At 48.9% G+C, this 22,994-nt stretch overlaps 1 protein-coding gene across 1 annotated transcript; it reads left to right on the forward strand.

The window, feature by feature from the left end:
• Positions 1-7,587: 7,587 nt before the first annotated feature.
• On the forward strand, positions 7,588-22,272 carry akt3b (v-akt murine thymoma viral oncogene homolog 3b). The gene is made up of 14 exons (XM_030093491.1): positions 7,588-7,950; positions 11,886-12,269; positions 15,467-15,592; positions 15,698-15,809; positions 16,928-17,072; positions 17,200-17,331; positions 17,431-17,496; positions 17,619-17,687; positions 18,057-18,179; positions 18,284-18,412; positions 18,509-18,723; positions 20,670-20,757; positions 21,645-21,747; positions 21,949-22,272. The coding sequence occupies exons 2-14, from the start codon at positions 12,224-12,226 to the stop codon at positions 22,032-22,034; spliced, it is 1,440 nt and encodes a 479-aa protein (XP_029949351.1). The 5' UTR covers positions 7,588-7,950; positions 11,886-12,223; the 3' UTR covers positions 22,035-22,272.
• Positions 22,273-22,994: the final 722 nt, after the last annotated feature.

Here is a 22,994-nt window from a genome sequence, read left to right on the forward strand (position 1 = left end):
CGCTTACTGACTGGAACCAAGCGGTATGAACACATCACCCCAGTCCTAAAATCTTTGCACTGGCTCCCAGTCCTTCAGATAATTAATTTTAAGATTGTACTGGTTTTTAAATGTTGGCATGGTCTGGCTCCTTCATATCTTAGTGACCTATTATCTGTTCACAAGCCAGTCAGGATGTTGAGGTCCTCCTCTCAGTTGCTCCTAGATGTTCCTAGGACAAACTACAAAACTAGAGGAGAGCGAGCTTTCTCTTCTATTGGCCCAACTCTTTGGAATAGTCTGCCTCTACAGATTAATAGTCTGCCTCTACAGATTAGAGCTGCAGATTCCCTTCAGCAATTCAAATCCTGATTGAAGACGCACCTTTTCTCACTGGCTTTCCCGCGTTAGAGGAGTCTATCTGTTATTTGTTATTTTATTGTACATACTTTTATATATTTTATTCTGTTTTATTACTTTGCTAACTCTAATGTTTTTGTCTTTTAGTGTGTTTTTGTTGTTGTGAAGCACTTTGGGCTTTTAGCTGTAAATGTGCTCTATGAATAAATTTGACATTGACATTGAGAGCCAGAAGGACCTGTGCTGTGTGTGTTGTGTTGTGTTGTGTTGTGTTGTGTTGTGTTGTGTTGTGTTGTGTTGTGTTGTGTTGTGCCGTGCCGTGCCGTGTTGTGTTGTGTTGTGCTGTATTGTGTCGTGTTGTGTTGTGTCGTGTTGTGTTATGCTTTGTTGTGTTGTGCTGTATTGTGTCGTGTCGTGTCATGTCGTGTCGTGTCGTGTTGTGTTGTGCCGTGCCGTGCCGTGCCGTGCCCTGCCGTGCCGTGCCGTGTTGTGTTGTGTTGTGTTGTGTTGTGTTGTGTCGTGTTGTGTTGTGTCGTGTTGTGTCATCCTGGTATGAGGATCTGCGGTCAAGCAGGAAGTTTTACAGATTTCTGCAAAGATGTTTTCTCAGCAGCATTTCCTTGAAAAGCTCTTCTCTCCATGACGTGTAGGCACGCACACACACACACACACACACACACACACACACACACACACACACACACACACACACACACACGCCCATGCGGGCACGAACTAAAAGAAACTGAAGAGTATTTTCTGACAGACTGATCATTTCTGTGTGTGTGTGTGTGTGTGTGTGTGTGTGTGTGTGTGTGTGTGTGTGTGTGTGTGTGTGTGTGTGTGTGTGTGTGTGTGTGTGTGTGTTTCACCTCAAATCTCCAAGGAAACCCTACAGTGGCAGGTCAAAAGTTGCAGGTCAAAGGTGACACACACATACGAAGGAGCGTTGCGGTCGCCGGTCTGATCCGACGTCACCAGATCACCTGATCACTTTTAGAATCGACTGAAAGCCCCTCAGTGAAACACACCTGCAGCGGTCGCTCTCTTTAAGGCGAAGCCGTCTTTTTAAACACCTGCTTCTCTACTCCCCTCTGCCTGCCCTGATAATCCTGTTATAGACGCAGTTTTGATTTTTTGAGGTTTTTCTCTCTCAGCAAGCATTGAGACGTTCGTCAGGATTGGCTTTACTTTCCCCCAGTTCAGCAGAAAGCTTCAGACAGATTGATTTTAAGGAAATTCTGACTTTTCTGTTGTTTATTTGCATATCTTTTTGTCATAATTTCGCAGTCATGCAGAGGAGAACTAGTGAATTATTAAACCCCAGGCTGTGGTGGTTCATGTTGATCGTAGGAGAGTTTTCAGAGTCTCTCGCACTCATCAGTTCTCGTCAAAAAACACTTGATGTGCTCTTTTGACCCAAATGCCTGAAGCTGGGAGCGTGGCGTCCCGCCCAGGTCATTGAGCAGAGGCATCAGGCTGAGTGGCGTTTTCCGTCTCTGCCTTGTTGTTCTTGTGCCTTGTGCACTTCTCACAACACAAAGACGCTTCTTTTCCAGAAAGAGTGCGGCTCGTTATCAGAACACGTTATCAGCGACACTCCGCTGCCACTTCCTCATTCTGTCGTCTCCACGCTCTGCACGCTCAGGTCAGATCAGAAGGAAGTGTTTCAGTAAAAAACGCTCAGATTACGCTCTTTTCACAGCGCCTGCTCTGTCGGTACATGTTTTTTTTTTTTTTTTTTTTACTTTCACTCTCCAGCAGGAGTTCCCGGGTCAGATACCAGGCTTTCTAACGTGGAGTTTCAGTATATCTCCACACACTGTGATTTCCATCAGACACGCTGCATGCAGGCGTTTTTGTGGCTTTGATTCCTGACTGATCAGAGTTTATGTGGAATTTCCTCATTTTATTTTCTTGAAGGCTTCCAGAAAACTTTAAGATGGACAAATGCGTTTTTGCCTCTAAACTTGACATCGGGTGTGAATGTGTGTGTTTTAACTGTGTGTGAAGTGGTGACCCCTGTCTTTGGGTCAGTGTAGGACGGGATTGGATTAAGACTGACGGAACATTAAAAACTGTATCAAGACGGACGTTCACACAACTTCATTCTGGATTGAAGCTGAAAACATGAATCTTAAAGAAGAGAAAGAGTCACTTTGGTGGATTTAATGGAGTTAAACATGCAGACATCACTGAAATGAAAGAACACACGACGGTCAAATCATCCTGATCGTCTGTAATTGAGCTTCTCTGTAAATGAGAAGTGAAAACATGAATTGCTGCTTCCATGATCAGCTTAAAACAGACTGTGGGTTTCTACATCACTTCTAAACACGCATATGTCTGTGACCAAAGAGGGATGATCTGAACCAGAGGTGGGAGATTGGAGCCTGATCAAGTCATCTCCATGCCATGTTTTTGCTCTGACCATGTATCACACCAGGTGAATCTAATCAACCCTGCTCCTCAGCTTGTCTGAGGTACATGGTGAGGTCAGAAACATGGCATGGAGATGACTTGATCAGGCTCCAATCTCCCACCTCTGATCTGAACCATCAGTATTTATTTTACCCTACAAACAGCCACTGGCTGACAAACGGCTCAGGTGCTGGAAGAACCGGAGCAGCACAGAGACCTGGGAGTGAGCTGGGGGGGTTCATGTCACGGACTCCAGACACAAGCCTGCGGTCCAAAGTGGGCCTGGTAGGAGGTCTGAGGGGGGCGCTGGTCCTGGTAGGAGGTCTGAGGGGGGCGCTGGTCCTGGTAGGAGGTCTGAGGGGGGCGCTGGTCCTGGTCGACACGCAGAGCTCTCAGGGTCAGCAGGTCAAAGCTCGGCCGATGATTTCCAGGCCGAAACATCCCGATGTGACCAGTATAGCTGCAACATGTGGGAAAAAACCATGTGACGAGAGCGCCGTGCTTTTGGGACGTGAATTTCACAAAGTTTGTTTTTTCAAGAGCTCTAAAAAGTGAGATTGTCTCGTGTTCATGGTCTGAAGCGACGATCTGAGCCAAGCTCTGCGATTTTCAGCCTTCTCAGATAAAAGATGGCGATAGCGAGAGAATCATGGAGATATCGCTGGTCTCTGCTCTGAACGTCACACAGTTGTCATGGCAACCAAAGACAACCGGCGATAAAGTTGTGTCAGTGTCGGATATTTGTTTTGATGGTGTCCTGCTGCTGTGACCCTCTGAAGTGGAAAAAAAAACCAAGCAACGAAACTCCTTCAGAATTAAAACAAACAGGCTGTTTTGATCCAGCAGAACTCATATTTTCAAGCCAAACTTTCCCCTGTTCTCCTCCCCGCTGTCGGATCTGATCTCTCACATCGTGTGAGTTTTTATCCAACCAGTAAATCTTTAAAGGTAATTAATCTTCACAGTGATTTGATCACAGCAGAGCTCCATACGTCACACATTTCCTTACCCACAATCCTTTGGAGGGGCAGCGTGGACTCTCGCCAGCTGTCCGGGATACAATCCCTGAGCGTCCCTCCCCAGACGTGACGCCCTGCAGCATCGTGTTAAAACACAGAGTCGAGCTGAATGCACACCTCTGTGACTGCAAACGACACCTCTGGTGAACATGGACTTGTTGATCTGGGACAACGTTAAACTGACAAACTTGTATTTAATATTCAAAATGTTTTCCATTTAATCATGTTAATCAAACAAACCCATAAAAAAAAACCCAGAATGTCTGTGGCTGCACGACGGCGCGGGGCCAGTTCGCTGGTGTTTCACTCACCAAAGAACTTTGAATCTGTTATAATTACAAATTTAACTTTAGATAAAGATACCTCTAAATATATAAGCCTATAAATAAGTTAAAACATCACTACACTCCAGAAGCTATTATGCTACTTTTAACTCACCTATTTCACACACTGCAGAGTTTATTTAGTATCTGGTCAAGACGGTTCAGGGTTGAACTTCCAATAAATGTATTTTTACTCCAAAAATTAGTTTCCTTCACTTCAGTTGAACGTGAATAATAAAATCCTCCAGGTGTGTGCCTGGATCAGTTTTCAGCTGGGTGCCTTTCATTCCACTCACTTTGGCTTCACCACAGCTGCTCCGTCGGTCTCTTTACAGCCCTGCGACGGCCTGAACTCATGCAGCCTCACGGCCACACCAGATCCTGCCATCAGGAACCCAAACTGATCCAGATCACAGACCAGAACCAGGTCCACAGAAGGCCTGTCCAAGAACGAAGAGGAAACACCGCCAGTGAAAACAGATTAGATGGATACGGTCTTTCTGACTGATAGATAAAAGTGTTAAAAGATCAGTCTCTTCATGTGTGAGAATCTGTCACTGTGATAATCTCAGAACACACTCAACTTTCTCTAGCAGCTCGTGTGGCGTATATGAACGATGGATGGATAATGGATGGATGGATGGATGGATGGATGGATCGTCCAAAAAAACAGCTGGAAATATATTGAAATGTTCACTATCCAGATATTTTCTCCACATCTAACGTCCTCACTTCCTGTGAGCAGCAGGAACTCAGAAATACAGCCGTCTTACCTGCAGGTGTGCCGCAGCAGCGAACCAGAGAGAGACGGGACGTCTACTGTCTCTGTCCCCCGGGTCCAGTTCAGAGAAACCCAACACCACACAGCTCACTGGTAACCATAGCCACACACACACACACACACACACACACACACACACACACACACACACACACACACACACACACACACACACACACACACACACACTTTTCACACTTATTATTTGTTCAGAGTATTATTTTATACTCTGAACATTTCACTGAGAAGCATTCTGCTCTGCATTGTGTTGATCAGGACAGTTTTCAGCCTTCAGGAGACATCAGCCCCTATCAGTGACAGTATGCTGGCAGAAGAGCAATAATCCCCCTAGAAGGCCAGAAGGGGGCGTAGCAGACATGGAGGACAGTTGGTCATTAATGTCATCAGCAGGCTGAAAATCATCTGTTTGGAGAAAAAAGTTTTTAAATTGAAAGAATTCTGTGTCTGGTCATGATTCTAACGTTTCTATACCATATTTTTTTCTATCATTCTCTTTCTATTAAATTTAACATACCGCTATTCATATATTCAAATATGTTCCTCTACTTTATCTGTTATATATTTGTGATACCAAACCTGATTTGAAGTCATAATGAAAAAAACAAACAAACATAAAGTGACAAGATATTTATAACACTTGCATTTTAATTAAAATGTTTTGATGCTATTTCATTTCAGTGGCAGTAGGACAGCATCATTTGATGATAATGAGTGTTTGTTTGTGTCTGGCTTCACCTGTTCACAGACGACCCTCGACTGTTATTTTACAGACTGTCAGTGATTAATGCAAAGCAGCAGCATCAGTCACACTGCCAGACTGGGACCAGGAGCCCCAAACAAAGCTCCCATTCACAGGGAGGCTGGGAGGAAGGGGGGCAGGAGGAGGAGGAGGAGGAGGAGGAGGAGTAGGAGGAGGAGGAGGACAGGGAGGGAAGGGGTAATGCATTTTTTGGTAAATCCTAATAAAGGAATAACAGCAGAGAATCTGTTAAACAAAAAATCTACACTTAGTGAACACTAAACAGGAAGAGGGGGGCAGAGAGAGAGAGAGAGAGAGAGAGAGAGACAGACAGACAGACAGAATGAGATAGAGACAGAGATAAAGAGAGACAGAAAGAGAGGGAGGAAAAGAGGAAGAGAGAAAGACAGAAAGAGAGAGAGAGAGAGAGAGAGAGAGAGAGAGAGAGAGAGAGAGAGAGAGAGAGAGAGAGAGAGAGAGAGAGAGAGAGAGAGACAACAAAAGCCGGGACCAACAAAAGCCCTGATGCCATGAGGAGACTGGTGCTGCGTTCACGTGCTCTCCGTGAAGTCGGATCTCGCGCTCTTTTTACACGTGCTCATTCCTGATGTTTTTTGTTTTAAGAGGAAGATGAATCTTATAAAGACAATGAAGCATGTTTCCCCCAAAAAATATTAGGATCTGATGATTAAATCAAAACTGAATAAATGACCTCAGATGGAATTAAATTCATGAAAAAAAAAAATCAATATAGACATCTACAGTATTTCATATCAAAAAAAAAGTTTTTACAGACTATTGTTTCTTGTAAAAACTAAAAGTTGCCAGGCACTTTTGGAAACAATCATTCTTCACACGCCTTTTCAAGAACTTCTAGGATTCTAGATCAAGACGTCATTTGAATAAACTCCCCTGTTTCAAATCTGACTGGATGACTGCTTCAAAATGACTGACTGTTTTTGCACTTAAAACTGAAGACAGACTTTCAAAGGTTCTCGTGATTTTGAAAGTATTCTTTAACGTTTGTGTACCTGGAGGGTCATTTTTTGGAAAAATGATTTAGGTCCTCCTCCAGAGCATTGTCACCTTACTATGTCATTATTCAGAAAAAAAAAAGGAAAAAAAAATTTGTTTAGACTGCAGATTGTAGGAATTTCTCATAGCATACAAATGTGTAAATATCCAAGGATTCAGCCTTGGGGAACTCCACATGTCATTTGTCACACTTTTCAACAAAGAGTGCATATTTGTTGATATGAACTGTAAAATGCAGAAATAAATCGAATCAAAACCATTGAACATACGGTTTCATCTTCAAAACCTCCACTCAACACGTTTCTGAATTTCATATGGTGAAGGAAAAAGAAGCTTGGAAATGTGTCCAATCATTGTCTATTATATTTAATATATTGAATGTATTGAATCACATTAGCAGAAGGTGAAGAAGTCCTCAGATTCATACAGAAGAAATTATCAATGTGGAGTTTGCATCTTCTGCCTGTGTGTGCGTGGGCTTCCTCTGTGTGTGTTTGAGGTTAATTGGTGAAGCTGAGTTATTTGTGTGTGAGAGTGTATATGTCCTGTGATGATGTACTGGAGACCTGTACAGGGTGTATCCTGCCTTCACACATAGGATTGCCGCCAATGAACCACAACCCTGCATAAACCCTCCATTATTAAGTGTGATGGACGGCTGGATAGATATTTCATTTTTGTTCCAAAACAGGGAAATGTTCATTGTTAGATGAAACAGTAAATAAATAAGATAAAAGCAAAAGAAACAAATATGAACGACAAATAACAAGCAAAACAGAATGATTTCTGAAACTCGGTTTATTGGGTGAGACTAGGAACATTTTGAGTTCTGGGGGAAGCAGCCCATAGCCCCTAACTGAGCCACCTCCAGTTTTCCGACGGCCCCTGAACGCAGCAGGGGTCCTCCCAGTCGGAGTGAACGTGACGTGCAGACTCGGAACCAGGCGCGAGGTTTCCTGGCGGAGCTGCGGAGGAGCGCGAGCCGAGCCGAGCGGATCCGTCTGTCCGTCCGTCCGTCCGCGTGTCTGTCTGCCGCCGCAGCCTCTGCGTGTCTGGGGCGAACACGCGCCAACCCTTCCACGGTCTGGACACGGCATCGGTGGCAATGGACGCGTCGCTGCGCTGCTGTTTGCGCCGCTGAGGGACGTTCCTCCGTCGGATGCTCCGGTGCCCATAGAGGAGCGGAGCGAGGAGGAGGAGGCGGCGGCGGCAGAGGAGGGGGAGGAGGAGGAGGAAGAGGAGGGGGCATCCCTGTCGTTCTTCGATGACCAGGTGAAATATTCGGTGATAACGTGTTGCGGGGACGGTGTGGCGGCGGCCGGAGGGGCGGCGGGCGGCGGGGGTCGGGGCTGTCGCTCGTCGTCCCGGGCAGCCCGGGAGCGGCTGGGAGCGGAGGTTAGCATGTTAGCCTAGCCGCCGCCGCTAGCGGGCAGCCGCTGCTTCGTCATCCGCCGGTCTGGAGGGATGCGGCTCCGGGATGCTGCTGCGGGAGGGAGGGGAGGGCTGCTAACGGGAACTGTACCGTCCCTCTGGCCTCGGCCCATCTCTGCGGGGAGCGACACCTCCACCCCCCCACCCCACCTCTCCCACTCACCCGTCCTGTTCATCCTCCCCCCTCCCGCCCCCCAAAACGCGGCGTCTTGCCTCGGATGATGAATAAATAAAGCCCGCTGATGAGGAGTCTCATCCCGGGGAGGCAGGCTCCGCCGACCAAGCTTCGCTAAGCTAACCGAGAATCCGGCTAGAGGCTAACCGGCTAACGGCGGCTAACCCCCCCTCTAACCCCCCCTCACCCCCTCACATCAACCCCACCCCCACAGCTAGCATCCCCGGCTAGCCCGCATCCTCCACCGCCGGGCCATCACACAGGCCGGCCGGGGCTTCGACCCCGGTCACCCTCCCCTGGCGCCGCCGCCCCGCGCCTCCCGTCGCCCCCCCCCCCTCACCCCACCCCCCGCCGGCCCCTCGCTCCCGGTCGGCGCGGGGCCGGCACCGCCGCCAGACGGGGATCCGGTAAAGCGTAGCGGTGCGCGGCGAGCGGATGTTGTTATGTAACAGATAATGTCACCACACGCCCTTGAAACAAAAGCTGTTGTCTCGGTGTGTGTTTGTTTGTGCGCGGCGCCGGAGCCACCGAGAGCCCCTCAGATCCGAGCGTGGAGGCTGCTCGGCTGCTCGGCGGCCCGCGGGCCCCCGCGGCTCCCCGCCGGCCTCTGGATCCGCACATATTTATATATTTCTCCGTAGAGCGGCTGCTCCTGTCAGCCATTGTTTTTGTTGTCATTGGAGGGCTCTCGGTTGTCTCCCAGCTCCGGATCTTCTCATCCATGAACCGTGTCCAACAACAGGCTCTCAGAATCCTGCGACTCTTTTAGCGTTATATCATTTCTGTGGATGGGATTACTGGTGTTAAAGGTGATCTAACTGAGAAAGACCAATCTGGTGAGGATAGCAGGCTGCTCTTCCAGTCTTGACTTTATTTTCTTGACGTGTGCTGTGATATAGGTGAATCTGTGAAGTGTGTGAAGATGGTCACGAATCACCGCTGTATGCATTAAACCTGGAATGAAACCTTCTACCTCTGAAGCCAGACTTGTCGTACGTACCACATATAAATTAAAAATCACATCCTAACCTCTCGGCTGAGTCACCGGGGTGATATCACTGCAGATCATCGTGTTATCATGAGAGCATGTTCCTGCTTTAGCGCCATCGTTCTGGACATGGTGTAACCCTAACGGGAGCACATTCAGCGGTTAGTTCACAGCTGGATTACTACGAGGGTCAAACCCAGATCCCATGCAGTTAAAGTCGAGACCGAAGCCGATGCCACCAGGGATACATGTGTTCCATTAACCCGACATAAACTGGCTCAGCTGCTCACATTTCCAGTCTCTCTCCACACAAACTGATCAAAACACGGTATTTGTTCGTCCACACATTCATAACAGTTTAAACATGTGATGTGTTGTGATGTTGAGTACTGCCAAACAAACACTATCTGCTCTGGGATTTCTACATTCAAATAGTGGGGCTCTTTCTTTCTCTGAACCCAGTTTTAACCAGAAAGAGCTGCACCTTGCTTCCTCTGCTTGCTTTTATGATCATGTGTTGTTCACCCCAGCAATGCTTCAGTCGTTGACTTTGTTGTTTTTAGTCGTTTTTCCTTCATTTCTGTTCTTGTGACTTCAGGTTTGCTGCCACCACATGTAATATTAAGATAGAGTCGAGCGCAGTAGGGCTGATAGGACACCTACTGTGCATTAGTCTGAGTGTGGGATCATTTAATTCATCACTGATCTGGACACCTTTTGTGATTTGTGTCGTGCAAATATTAGATGGCAATGACGATAAAGTTGTTATAAATTGCACAGCCCGAGTGAAGACTCTCACTTCACTGTGACATGCAGGAGTTCTGAAGCATCAGAAGATGAGCTTTCTTGGGGATCAGAAAACAAAAAAACGTCCAGCTTTTGTCGTTTCCACAAAATATAACATGCATGACATTTTGCAGACACATTCTCAGGTATAAGAGGTCAAACCACCATCCAGGAGATTGTTTCCTGCAGCATCACAAGAAACTTTAGCAGCTTTGTTTTGTTGCATGCTGGATGCCTTTTATTATAACAGCTGGTCACATGATTTCATTTCAGAAGGCAGTTGAAATAGAACAAATTTTCCCCTACCTAGAGTTTCATTTTTTTTCCAGCACTTGATGTTTCTGTGCAGCGCCGCATGTCGCTGTGTTGGAAAAGTCAGACTGACCTCAGATCCTAAAGTGAGGTGTGGTGAAGTTTGACCACAATAACAGACCGGCTCCCTCTCTCTGCCTCTCTGTAGTCCACAGGCATCGAATCAGCGCTCCAAACCCAGCAGTGAATCACTCGCCACGTTTGACCTTTCTCTGAACTTATTTGTATTTGTCGTTCCATTTTGTGACTAATCCTGAACAAATCGGAGGGCGCAGTTGAACTGAGTCGTTTGAAGAGATAACATGATTTTAATGAAGGAACGGGAAAACATAAACATCACAAATAAAGCCTCTGCGATGGCATTTGAAAATGCCTTTCAGTGTTTCACTTATCGAAGAAAAATGATTATCATGCTATGTTTGCAACTAGCTGTGGGATTCAGATACGTCTCCAGAATCTAAAAGAAACTGGTCAGTGACTGAGGTCTGCCGTTGTCTGTCAGAAGTCGAGAGATATTTTTACAAGTGCAACTCAGTTTTGGTTCTTCTTGGTTAGAAATATTTCAGCTGTACATGCAGGCAGTGCAAACCCTTGGTCAGAAGGACCAATCAGTGAGATCTGAGAGAATGGAAGGAAGGAGCGAGACGAAACAGGAGCGTGGAGGGAGGAAGACTGCGGGGAGTGATGGATTAATGCCAAATGAGGGTGTCAAAGGAGGAAAGAAAAGAGGAAGAGGAAGCAAAGAGTGAAAACTTGCGAGTAATGGAGGGACAGAACCAGGAGTGAGTGTGAAAAAGGGCAAGTGGAGGAAAGTGAGGCTGTTGGGGAAGAATGTTGGGCCTGTTGTGTGAAGAAGAAGCTGAGGATGGATGACCAGGAGAGGGCAAGCCAGGAAATAAAGCTTGTCTTAAAGCACCGGTGGAAGAAATGGGGAAAAAACAAAGGATGAGGGATGGAGCGGCGATAAAAGGAGTTTGTGTACAAACCAGCCCCGCCCACTCCACATCTGGATTGTGGAGCTGGGGTGGGTCTGGGGGTGCAGGGGGTGTCGGTTACTCCTTTGACTGACAGTGCTTCAGCCAATCAGCGCTGCAAAACAAATACGTCATCAACATGCGTTCGCTTCTCCACACGCGAAAACCGTCCTTTCCTGTTGCAGACTCTCGCTCTTGCTTGATCCAGATGTGGATGAGGAGTGGGCGGGGCTGGTTTACCAGGCTAATCTGCCACCAGGAAGAGAAGAGAGAGTAATGCAATAGAGGAGAAAGGGCAAAGAATGCGAGCTTTCACCAGGACAGTAGAGCGAAGTGAAGCAAGATGGAGAGGAGGGAAGAAAGGAAGCCAGACAGAGGTGAGGACAGAAGGTGTGAAGCAGGCAGGAAGTGTGTGAAGGTGGTAAACAATAAGAGGCTGCTGCTGCTTCTGTGTGAAGGAAACTGTCCACTGACCTGCTCTCTCTCTCTCTCTCTCTCACTCTCTCCCTCCCTCTCTCTCTCTCTGCCTGCTTCCTTCCAGGCTGACTCACCGCTGGAGCGCCTGAACACAGGAGAAGAAGAAGAAGAAGAAGAAGAAGAAGGAGACAGAGGAAGAACTGAGAGAACAGCAGAAGGAGAGAAGAGGGGGGAGGCAAGTGAAGAGGGAGGAGAGCAGGCAGGCCGGCAGGGCGAGAGGGGCATAGAGCAAGTGAGCACAGGACAGGGAGAGGGAGCCAGGAAAGGCTTGGTGGGGCCCGGGCGGAGCCGCTTGAGCTCAGGTGAGCGTGGGCGCTGAGCCGACTGGTCGCCGTCCCCGCCGCCCCTTCGCCGGCAGCACACTGGGAGAACTGGGAGCGCCGGAGAGCAGGAGAAGCCACCATGAGCGACCAGAACGTCGTCAAGGAAGGCTGGGTCCAGAAGAGAGGTGAGCTCATCGATGCACAGATCACTTGAGGAGTGGTCGCAGACTGAAGGCGTGTTAATGGCGCTGCCGTTACCTTGTTTACCTGCCTCTGAACGCCGTGCGGCCGTCTGCAGAGGAGAGAGAGGGATCATGTTGGCCCAGAAAAGGTCACCGTAACGCAGGAGCTCTTACAGTGAGTCACATACATCCAGCTGGACGGCGCCACATTAAAAACAAGCTCACGTAACGGTGTGCAGAAGCAGGCCGGCGCTCATTCGCCGCCTCACTCCCATGTTGTACCAACGCTCGTCTCGGTGTGAAACCACTGCAGCAGTGTGAACTGATGTTGTCTTCTCCGGTCCATGCTGTCCACCGTCCTTCACTCTGGGATTCTGTTATATGACGTTTGTTTGTTTGTTTGTCTTTTTCAATGTGGAAATAATAGAAAAATGTCAGGATATGTGTCACAGCCAGTAATTAATCTCATGTCTTTATGACAGTAGCAACGTCCTGAATGGAGACACCGTCCACACAGGACCAGGCCTCGACGCCACCAAAACAACTTAGACACAAACCAACAAAAACATCTGTTAATACGTTGGGAGACTTCAGGCCTGCTCCATCGGCTGCGATAAGAAAGTGTAAACTGTTTTCCAGCAGCAGAACTCCACATTTGGCCTTCCACGTGTCAAATGTCTAAACATGTCTCAACACTCCATCAGACCTGAGAGCGGCTGCAGCCAGAGGCCTCTGGTAGATTCCCAGCCTCTCCTCGGTCTTCTGAACTGACTGCTGCGCCTCACTTTCACACACTGTTTACTGGGCTTTGTCAGAATCACGGTTTCTGTCCAGAGTGCCGCCGTCCTGTGTGTTTGCAGGCGGTAATAGTTTCTCCTTTGTTTCAGCACAATGTTCTCCGCTATAATGACGATACTGGGAGTACGTTCACCTTTACGTAGAGATCAGTGTTGATTTATTTGAGTCTATTTATTCAGAATTTATCTCTTAAAACTTTATGGCTCGATAGTTTAAAGTGGAAACTCCAATAAGAGCACTGAGCACTGGCTCCACAGCGTCACGGCCAGGACTGTTTCTGTGTAAATATGCAGCAGAACACTGGAGAACTCTGGTGAAGGAGACTCTTTAGTGCTCCGGCCTGCAGTCAGAGACGTTCTGTCAGCAGACCTCAGTCGGGATGAAGGCGTGCGGCAGATTTAGGACCGCTGTGTGAGTGTGTCGCACACATCCAGGCAGCGGTGTGTTTGATCGCTCGTCTGCTCCTGCTCTCCGCTGGAGTCGGCCTGCCGAGACCGACATCAAAATCAAAAAAGCACTCCTTTTAGGAAAAAGCTAAAATAGCAGGAGCGCAGCCGCTTTTAGAAGCAGGCGGCGGAGTGGTTGACGGTCGTCTGATCTGTCGTCTCGTTGATTAACAACCCCGGGGGGACTGGTGCCCGTTTACACTGGCTTCAGTCAGGATGGGAACGTTCACACGAGAACGCTGCTGCTGCTGGGGATCATGGCACTGCTTCACCTGTCCCGCCCACTCGAGATGAAATTAAACTGCTTTTAGTTCACATGTAGCCGGACGCACCTGCTTTAAAGGGTGCGACGTAGTTTAATGTCCCCCTGGTGTAGAGGGAAACTCATGGTGGTTGCACATCTCGGTCTCTGATGGATGGAGTGGAACCGTCCACCTCCGGGTCAGCTGGTCAGCTGGCGGCTTCTGAACCGGCTCCCGACGCTCACTTCTTCTTTTGTGAGTGTGTGTTTGTGTGTGTGTGTGTTGTTTCTCGCTGCAGCTGGTTGACAGGTGGATGTGGAGAACTAATGCTGATGTCTTTCTGCTGAAGCGGCACACACACACACATGCACGCACGCACGCCCATGTTCCTCAGCTGAAAACACCCGCCTCGCTCATAAGCGGCGTGTTTTCGTCCGGCGCAGCATGAGTGCGGCCGGGGCCTCCGGTGCCTGTCTGAAGAACGCCACCTCCAAACAATGGCTGTTTACCTGCCAGGCGGCCGGCGGAGGAGGAGGCCGTGCAGGGCCGCAGCCCGGCCCGGGCCGCGCTCCGCCGGTGTGTGTTTTGTTTCCCACACTGGCCTTTGTGCGAGTGTGTGCGAGTGTGTGCGTCTGGTCGGAGTGCGCGGCCGTTTGGCTGGCAGGCAGGGGAAGTTTCTCTGTGGCACTGTGAGCAGAGAGAGGATGGCCGAACACTCCGGTTCCTTCCTCTCCGGCCCCCACAAGTCCCTGAATTGTTCGCCGCACCTCCGTGTGCTCTTGTAATTCAGCCTTCAGCCGCCGTCTGCGCAGTTCACACTCGGTTCAGGACGAACCGCAAACGCCACCTGAAACCTCAGAAACCAGAGAACTTTCAACAAAACCTTAACTTTATGTTTGGCAGAAAAGTTTCAGCAAACCTGTGGACATCTTTTATACATTTATATATACAAAGAATTTACCAGATTCTTTTTTGTTGTCTGACCTGTTTTGCACTAGTCTTTCACTTCCTGAAGCCGTCACTCCTCCATCGATCAGTTTTAGTGTTTTTTCTGACCTTCAGTCTGGATTCCATTATTAAAGTGAAGATGTTTTCAGAGCAGAGCCATCTGATTTCTCCTCTTTTCCCAGCTTTGTCGTCGGCGTGGCAGATTATTCAGTTTGAACTCGTTACTCACACTTCTATGCAGACATAAATACATGGATGTCTCTGTGTATGGCACATTATCTCCGCTGATGGCGCGATCGTAACAGTTCCTTGTCTCTCCTGAAAACGCGGAGTTGAACGTTTGGAGCGTTGAAGACAGCGGTGAGTCACTGGCGCTGGGAACCGAGGCGTCATGGCCGCTGAATAAGAATAAGCTCCGTGTTCAGACAGCGCTCCTCATCAAAAACACGTCTCTGCTCACTTTGTTTCAAGTTCTGGGTGAAGCTAAAATTAGAAAACAAGAGCTGGTAGTAATCAGGAATAAATCATAGAGGGATGATTCAGTTTCCTTATATAGTCTGAAGTCTGCACTCTAAACGCAGGAGATGTGAAGAGCACTGAGCCGAACGCTACACAGATTAAAGTGACCAGTTGTCACAAACTACACGTATGAGTTTAGACCTTTCTTGAAATGTCAAGTTTAGTGAACGACGAGAGTGGAAAAAAAAAAAAATGCCAGTGTCATTTCCTGAACTGTAATAAGCGTGTGTGACGTCCGTCTCTGCAGGCGAGTACATCAAGAACTGGCGGCCGCGCTACTTCCTGCTGAAGACGGACGGCTCCTTCATCGGCTACAAGGACAAGCCGCAGGACTCTGACCTGGCCTACCCGCTCAACAACTTCTCTGTAGCAAGTAAGATCCCGGCGGGTCGTCGTGCACGTCCCGGCACTCCCAGCCGCTCGCCGCCTGCTCCAATCCGTGTGCCTGTGCCGCCCCCCACCCCCATCCCACCCCCAGAATGTCAGCTGATGAAGACGGAGCGGCCCAAGCCCAACACCTTCATCATCCGCTGCCTGCAGTGGACCACGGTCATCGAGAGGACCTTCCACGTGGACACTCCTGACGAGAGGTGAGCCCTCGGCTTCCAGGCCGCCGCTGAGAGTTCAGCTACCTTCAGTGTCCGTTATCTAGCAGTGAACAGTGGTCAGAAGGCGCTGGCGTTGTTTACAGAGCGTTTTCCAGTGGAAAACTGTCCTGAAACAGAGACGACGACGCTTCCAGCAGGATGGACAGGGTTCAGGTAGACTGCACAGGTTGAGATGATTTGGATGATTCAGACCTGTACCGAGCAGAGATGTAAGATCTGTGGGACCAGAGACGCTTCAGACGGAGCTGACAGGAAGTGGAAGACCTGAGAGAAGAACCCTGGATGTAGTGAAGGAGGACATGGAGGGAAACCTTCCTGGAGACTGATATCTCTCAGGACGACACGAAACTTTCAACACAGCTAAAGCCTGCTCCAAATGAAAAGTCAAGAAATTTACTCAACTTCTGACCGTATTGATCATCAGAGTGAGTCGTTTTGCTGCAGTCAGTGTAGAGGTCAGACTCCAGGAGCGTCCCAGTTTGTCCATTTTCATCCCTAATCTCGTGCTTCAGCTCGTGTGTCTGCATGTAACGCAGCTGAACCAACAACTGGACGCTGGAATCGTTATGCCAGAGGTCTTTAAAGTCCCCCAAGAAGGAGACTTTGTGTTTTCATTCTGGATGAGGCAGGAGGCCTTGAAGCTGAGTGCTGCGTCACACATGCTGCTTTCAGAAGGAAACAAGCCCCTCAAAAACAATTTGAACAAAAATCAAAAACAAGCTGCTCTCCACATGCAGTGCTGGCCGACAGCGGACAGACAGGTACATAAAGAAACAGCCGGCACGTCGCTGTTTACCGTCTGCTTTCCTAAGTGGACCTGAGCACGGCGGGGCTCGGTCCACACGGCCAGAAGAAAGACAGGAAGCCCGGGCGTGGAGCCGAGACCGGCTGCCAAGTTTGGGAGGGTTTCTCCGCAAAACACATTAAAGTGTGTCGGTTGAGAGCTGGTAGGTGACGCTCAGAGGCCTGATCAGCCCACGGCCTCCAAACACCAGTCAGGCCTCTGCTCCCTCTCACTGGACTGAGCAGCAGATCGGTGATCTCAGGCAGGGCGCGAGGCGCGTCAGGGCGGGGCGTTGACCTGTGGCGGTCTCCTGCAGGGACGAGTGGGCCGAGGCCATCCAGATGGTGGCAGAGTCGCTGGCCAAGCAGGAGGAGGAGGGCATCCTGTGCAGCCCCACCTCCCAGATCGAGATCGTCAACGAGGAGGAGATGGACACCTCCATCAGCCACTACAAACGGAAGGTCAGTCTGCGAGTCCCCGTCCGCCGCCGGGCCGACGGAGGAAGCTGCTTCTCGTCTGTTTGCTCCTCATTTCTCTGAACTTTGAGATCGCGGAGCGTTAAAACAGCTGTCTCCCCATTTCCCTCAGACAATGAATGACTTTGACTATCTGAAGCTGCTGGGCAAAGGCACGTTCGGGAAAGTCATCCTGGTGAGGGAGAAGGCGAGCGGCACCTACTACGCCATGAAGATCCTCAAGAAAGAAGTCATTATAGCCAAGGTGCTCCTCTCCGGGTTTCCTTCTCGCGTTTCCGTGTCGGTGATTCCATCCTCTCATTCTCCACTCATCCCTCCTCTTCCTCTCTCTCTGTCGCCGCAGGACGAAGTTGCTCACACACTCACAGAAAGCAGGGTATTAAAAAACACTCGGCATCCATTCCTAACGGTGAGTACGGCTGCGCAGGAAACACAAACCCTCACTCAACCCCTACTGGACCCAGAGCGCAGAGGTCATCTGCACCGCCAAGCTACAAGAGAGTGAAACCAGCTGTGTCTGTTGTGTTGCAGTCTCTGAAGTACTCGTTCCAGACCAAGGACCGGCTGTGCTTCGTGATGGAGTACGTCAACGGAGGAGAGGTACGAGCCATCTCAGAGAGAGAGAGACCATTCACTAAAACATGCTGGTTATTTCACATTAACGCCGTGATGCTTCTGAAGAGCTCCGACTCGGAGCTGCTCGCCTTCCTGCTGACTGAGCTCTATTGATTTGTGCAGTTCACACATTTGATTCAGTGAGAATTCCTGTAAGTTCCACAAAGCACCGTCCATGTGTGTGTCGCAGCCTCACTGTCTTCTGCAGCTCCACTGTTAGAAGAGAAGAAAAGGAATGGCTGAAATATCCAGGACAGAACGAGAAAAGGACATCTGAATTTAGCTGGATGTCGGTCACGTCCGGTCACTGAGGGTGAATCGTGTCACAGACGCCTGTGTTTCCTCTCTCCACAGCTGTTTTTTCATTTGTCGAGAGAACGAGTGTTTTCAGAGGACCGCACTCGTTTCTACGGCGCCGAGATCGTTTCTGCTTTAGACTACTTACATTCTGCGAAGATCGTCTACCGTGACCTGAAGGTAAAGCCTCTCCGGCTTTCAGGGAAGCGCCCTGTTTGTTGTCGGCGAGTCGATCCTGCGGGGCGGAAGCTGCAGGTAAACTGGATCTGTTTCCTCGCCTCCAGCTGGAGAACCTCATGTTGGACAAAGACGGCCACATTAAGATCACCGACTTCGGGCTCTGCAAAGAAGGCATCACCGACACTGCCACCATGAAGACTTTCTGCGGAACACCGGAGTACCTGGCTCCAGAGGTCAGAGCTCTCTCTCACACACACTCACACACACACACACACACACGCCGGGTGTTTCCCACCAGTGACAGGTGTGTGTGTGTGTGTGTGTTTCAGGTGCTGGAAGACAACGACTACGGCCGGGCGGTGGACTGGTGGGGGCTGGGCGTGGTCACGTACGAGATGATGTGCGGCCGCCTGCCGTTCTACAACCAGGACCACGAGAAGCTGTTCGAGCTCATCCTGATGGAGGAGATCAAGTTTCCCCGGACGCTGTCGGCCGACGCCAAGTCGCTGCTGTCAGGGCTGCTGATCAAAGACCCCAACAAACGGTACGCACACACACACACACACACACACACACACGCAGATGGAGACACACTCCACCCGTCTTCTTAAAGTCCCTGCAAATACTAATTCCTTACTGATTACTTCTCCAAGAAAGTAACTCTTACTTTACTGATGACTTATTTTCAGAAGTAATCAGTTACTTTATTGCTTTACTTTTCCTAAACATGATGCCCAACCTGAATCCACTCTACAGCAGCAGAGCTTTCAGCCTGATTCTGTTCTGTCTGCGTCTTCCTTCACACACCGTATTGTCCCGAATATAAGACGGCTCTGATTACAAGATGACTCCTATTTTTCAAATATCATTTTGTGAAAATAGCAATATGTTGAAGACAATGAGGTGACTCATAAAACAAATTTTTATTGTCATTTTTTTGGGTTTAGAATAATTGTACAACAGAGATAACATTTCATGTGATTTAAGAAAAAAAATATGACTGCAGTATTAAATAAAATATATTCTCTTTCTCAAAATAAGCAACAATAAGCAACGATTAGGCATCCTCAAAGGTTCAGTAACTGCATTAATGATGTAAATAACTTCATAACCATCAAATTGAAGTTCTGTTGAACTTCCGGAGCATTAATAATTCAGTCTAATACATCTCGGCAGTGGTTTGTTGACTCTGTTGCGTTGATCCATCAGTTTGAAGTTGGCATCAAACCTTCGCCTCTGCTGTTTGCTCACTGGTCCAGCGTTCAAGCTCCTTCCTTCCAGATGGTCACTTCCTCCATTTTCATCAGATCACTGTGACGCTCCATTCGCTTCCTGGTCACCGGTACTTTGGCTCCATCTAGTGGCGCGGACGTGTAATGGCAATCTAGTCCTCGATTATAGTACCACCCCATTTCTGAACACAATTTCTGGAAAAAAAACTCATCCTATATTCGGGCCAATAGGGTAAAATCAAGATCTAAAACTGAATCAAATGAAAGTTCTTTATTTAACTTCTTGTTGGTTTCAATCTTTTAACTTTATGGACATTACATCCACCATATTTTAATAAAATAACTTATATTTCGGCATATTCCCGCAGAATAACCACAAGTGTATTGTTTGTGCACACTCCGTCTTTTTAACACAATAAAATGCAAAATAAAATAAAGTAAATCGTGTGGATCCTTCCAGCATCCATATCATGAAATATAGAAACAAACTAAAAGTTTCAGTCTTCAGTGGAAATGGAAACATGTAGAGCAGTGAAGACTGATGATGTTCTTCACTTCAGTCCTGCTGCTCTGCAGCCTGATTTCACCTGTAGGTCAACAGAACCTTCTCCTTCAGGCTGCTCACTCAGGTTGGAGGTTGAATTTTTCGCTGTAGATGAAAGCTTTCTCTCCGTGTGCCGGACCCCCACCCCCACCCCTCCACCCCTCCACCCTTTCACTGTGTCAAACACAAAGTAACATCTAAACGCTCCTGCTCCCCGTTCATCACTGCATTCTGTTCTTTACAGCGGCCGCTTGTCTGTGGTCGTCCTCCGCTGACACGGGAGTCTCATGTGACAAAATCAGTTTAGTGACGCTTTCAGGAACGTAACGGTGACTTAATTACCCTGTCTGCAATTGTAATCCTTTGTTTTACTCGTTACTTGAAAAAAAGTCAGATTACTGTAAGGCGTTACTCTACACTCGTGTGTGTGTGTGTGTGTGTGTGTGTGTCCTCCTCGACCCCGGGTGGGCTGAAGCTCCACGAGGCGGACAGATTGATGATCTCAAATGAAAGCGTCCTCCCGCCGCCGTTAATCCCCCGTCTCGTCACGCCGAGGCGTTTTCTGTCTGTCCGCCGAAACGAGACGAACTCGTTCACCCCGAGTTATTTTAGGATCAGTCGGCAGGTGGATATTCTGGTCCCGCTGACGGAGACTTTTGTAGGAGCTGCGCTTGATGTCTGACTGTGACGTCTTCTTGTCCTCGCCGCCGACAGGCTGGGCGGAGGACCCGATGACGCCAAGGAGATCATGCGACACAGTTTCTTCGGCACAATCGACTGGCAGGACGTCTACGACAAGAAGGTGAGGGCGGGATTCAGCGGCCAGGCGGCGTGTGGGAGATACTCTGGGATCGGCGTGACCTCCGCTTCCAAACGCCGGACGTCAAGTCCAGAATAGAATCCGAAGAAAAGAAAAGAACGACCTCATCTTTATTTTATTATTATTATATTTTTAATTGCAAAAACGAACAACGACGTCATCTTTATTTTCACGGCGGCATCAGAACATCGTCTGGGCCTTACAGCCAGAATCACAAACAAACAAAATGGCCCTCGTCTTCTAGACACCACCACCCTCACCATGTAGACCGGGGGGGTCCAACGTAAGGTCTGTGGGCCAAATCTGGCCCACCGAGCCATCAAGGAAGTTATAGAAAAACGCATTTTAGAAGAAAATACATTTTGTCAAGAAATTTCTTCAGAGTAGCAGACACAGCACAACAGTGAGGCATCCGCGATGCTGCCGTTGACGCTAGCTAACTAGCATTAGCCTCAGAGCCATGCTGTGGGGGGGTGGAGTTGCTACTGCTACTGGAGGAGACGTTTTCTAGACATTTCAGAGGATTATACACCAGAAGGTCTCTTTAAAGGATGGTTAAATTCATTTTCTCTCATAATTGTTTGGTTTTGCTCAAACTTTGACTTGAATTTAAAGGTTAATACGGTTTGAAAGCTTCATTTAGACACATTTAATCTGATGTCTTCGATTACCAATTACCAATTAAATTAGGTTAAAAAAAGACCTGGTAGTTTTAGATTCTGCCGCCCCCTAGTGGTCCCGGAGGCTCAGTGCCGCCCCCTAGTGGCCCTGGAGGCTCACTGCTGCCCCCTAGTGGCCCCGGAGGCTCAGTGCCGCCCCCCGGTGGACTGCAGTGGCTGACTCCTGTGTGTTTGTGCGGTGTGTTGCAGCTGGTTCCTCCCTTCCAGCCGCAGGTCAGCTCCGAGACGGACACACGCTACTTCGACGAGGAGTTCACAGCACAGACCATCACCATCACTCCGCCGGAGAAATGTGAGCCCCGCCCTCCTTCACCGTGTCTCACACTGGCTGTCTGGTTCCCATTCCTTCTGTTTATACTCTTTTTTTCCAGTGTTTCTCCTTCTTTTATTTCCCTCCTTTACTAAATAAGCCCGTTCAGGCTGAATGGGGAGTTGCTGCGGCGAAGCGCCCGGCCTGACCTGCGTCTGTCTGTCTGTCTGTCTGTCTCCCCAGACGACGAGGACGGGATGGACGCGGCCGATAACGAGCGGCGGCCTCACTTCCCCCAGTTCTCGTACTCGGCCAGCGGTCGGGAGTGAGCCCCGGCCGCCGCCGCCCCGCTGCCGCCGCCGCCCCCATCCGTGGCCATCTCCAGGAAAACACGTAGCCATTTTAGGGAAAAAAAGAAAATACCAGTCTCCCCTCTTTTTCTCCGGGCGGACCGGAGGAGTCTTTTTAGGGACTTTAAAAGAGGTTTTTGCACAGTGGGACGGACTCCAGCCGGTCTCCCCACACTAAAAAAACAAAAAAAAAAAAAACAAGTCTCCTACATTTTCAGCGCTATTTACTGCAGAAGGCAATGTTTTTGTTATTTATTTTTTTTCTCTCTCCGTCAGTATTAAGTCGTTGTCCCCGGTCGCGCTCATCTTTTCTTTGTTGGTGGTTCCGGCCCCGCCCCGCCCGGTCCTGCCCCGCCCCGCCCCGCCCTGCCCCGCCCTCCTTTCTTCTGATTTTGACGTTTTGCACTTGGTTTGAAAGAGCCGTTTTAGGGAACAAAAAACCAAAAATGTTGCCTTATGTGTGCAGATGTTTCGTATCATACCGACAGGGTGTTCTTTCTTTCTTCCTTTCTTTCTCTCTCTCTTTCTTTGTTGGGGGGGGGTTCGGGGTGGGGGAGGGGGGTTGGGCTTGCAAAGGGTGATAATAGTGGAGAATAAGTGCATGGCTCGTGGTTCACACATTTGAAGAAAAAAAACACACTAAAAGACAAAAAAAAAAAAAAAAAAAAAACCAGTCTCTTCCTCATACGTTTGCCGTGGCAGCGCACGTCCCCCACCGAGAGAGGAACCCAGCGGCCCGGCGGAGTGCGCGTGGTTCCCCGCCGTGGCCTCTCGTCTCGTCCCGACTCATTTCCCGCGCTTCTGTTTTCACGTCGTCGGTTTTACTTTGGAAACAGGAAACACTAAACTGCCAGAAAAGAAAAAAAAAAAAAAACCTGCACAGTTCACTCAGGCGCCACCGAGCACAACCGCTTTCACACTCAGCCAAGCCCCGGGCGG

The sequence above is a fragment of the Salarias fasciatus genome, chromosome 6 (assembly GCF_902148845.1).
Source record: "Salarias fasciatus chromosome 6, fSalaFa1.1, whole genome shotgun sequence".
In the NCBI taxonomy this organism is placed as follows: Eukaryota; Metazoa; Chordata; class Actinopteri; order Blenniiformes; family Blenniidae; genus Salarias; species Salarias fasciatus.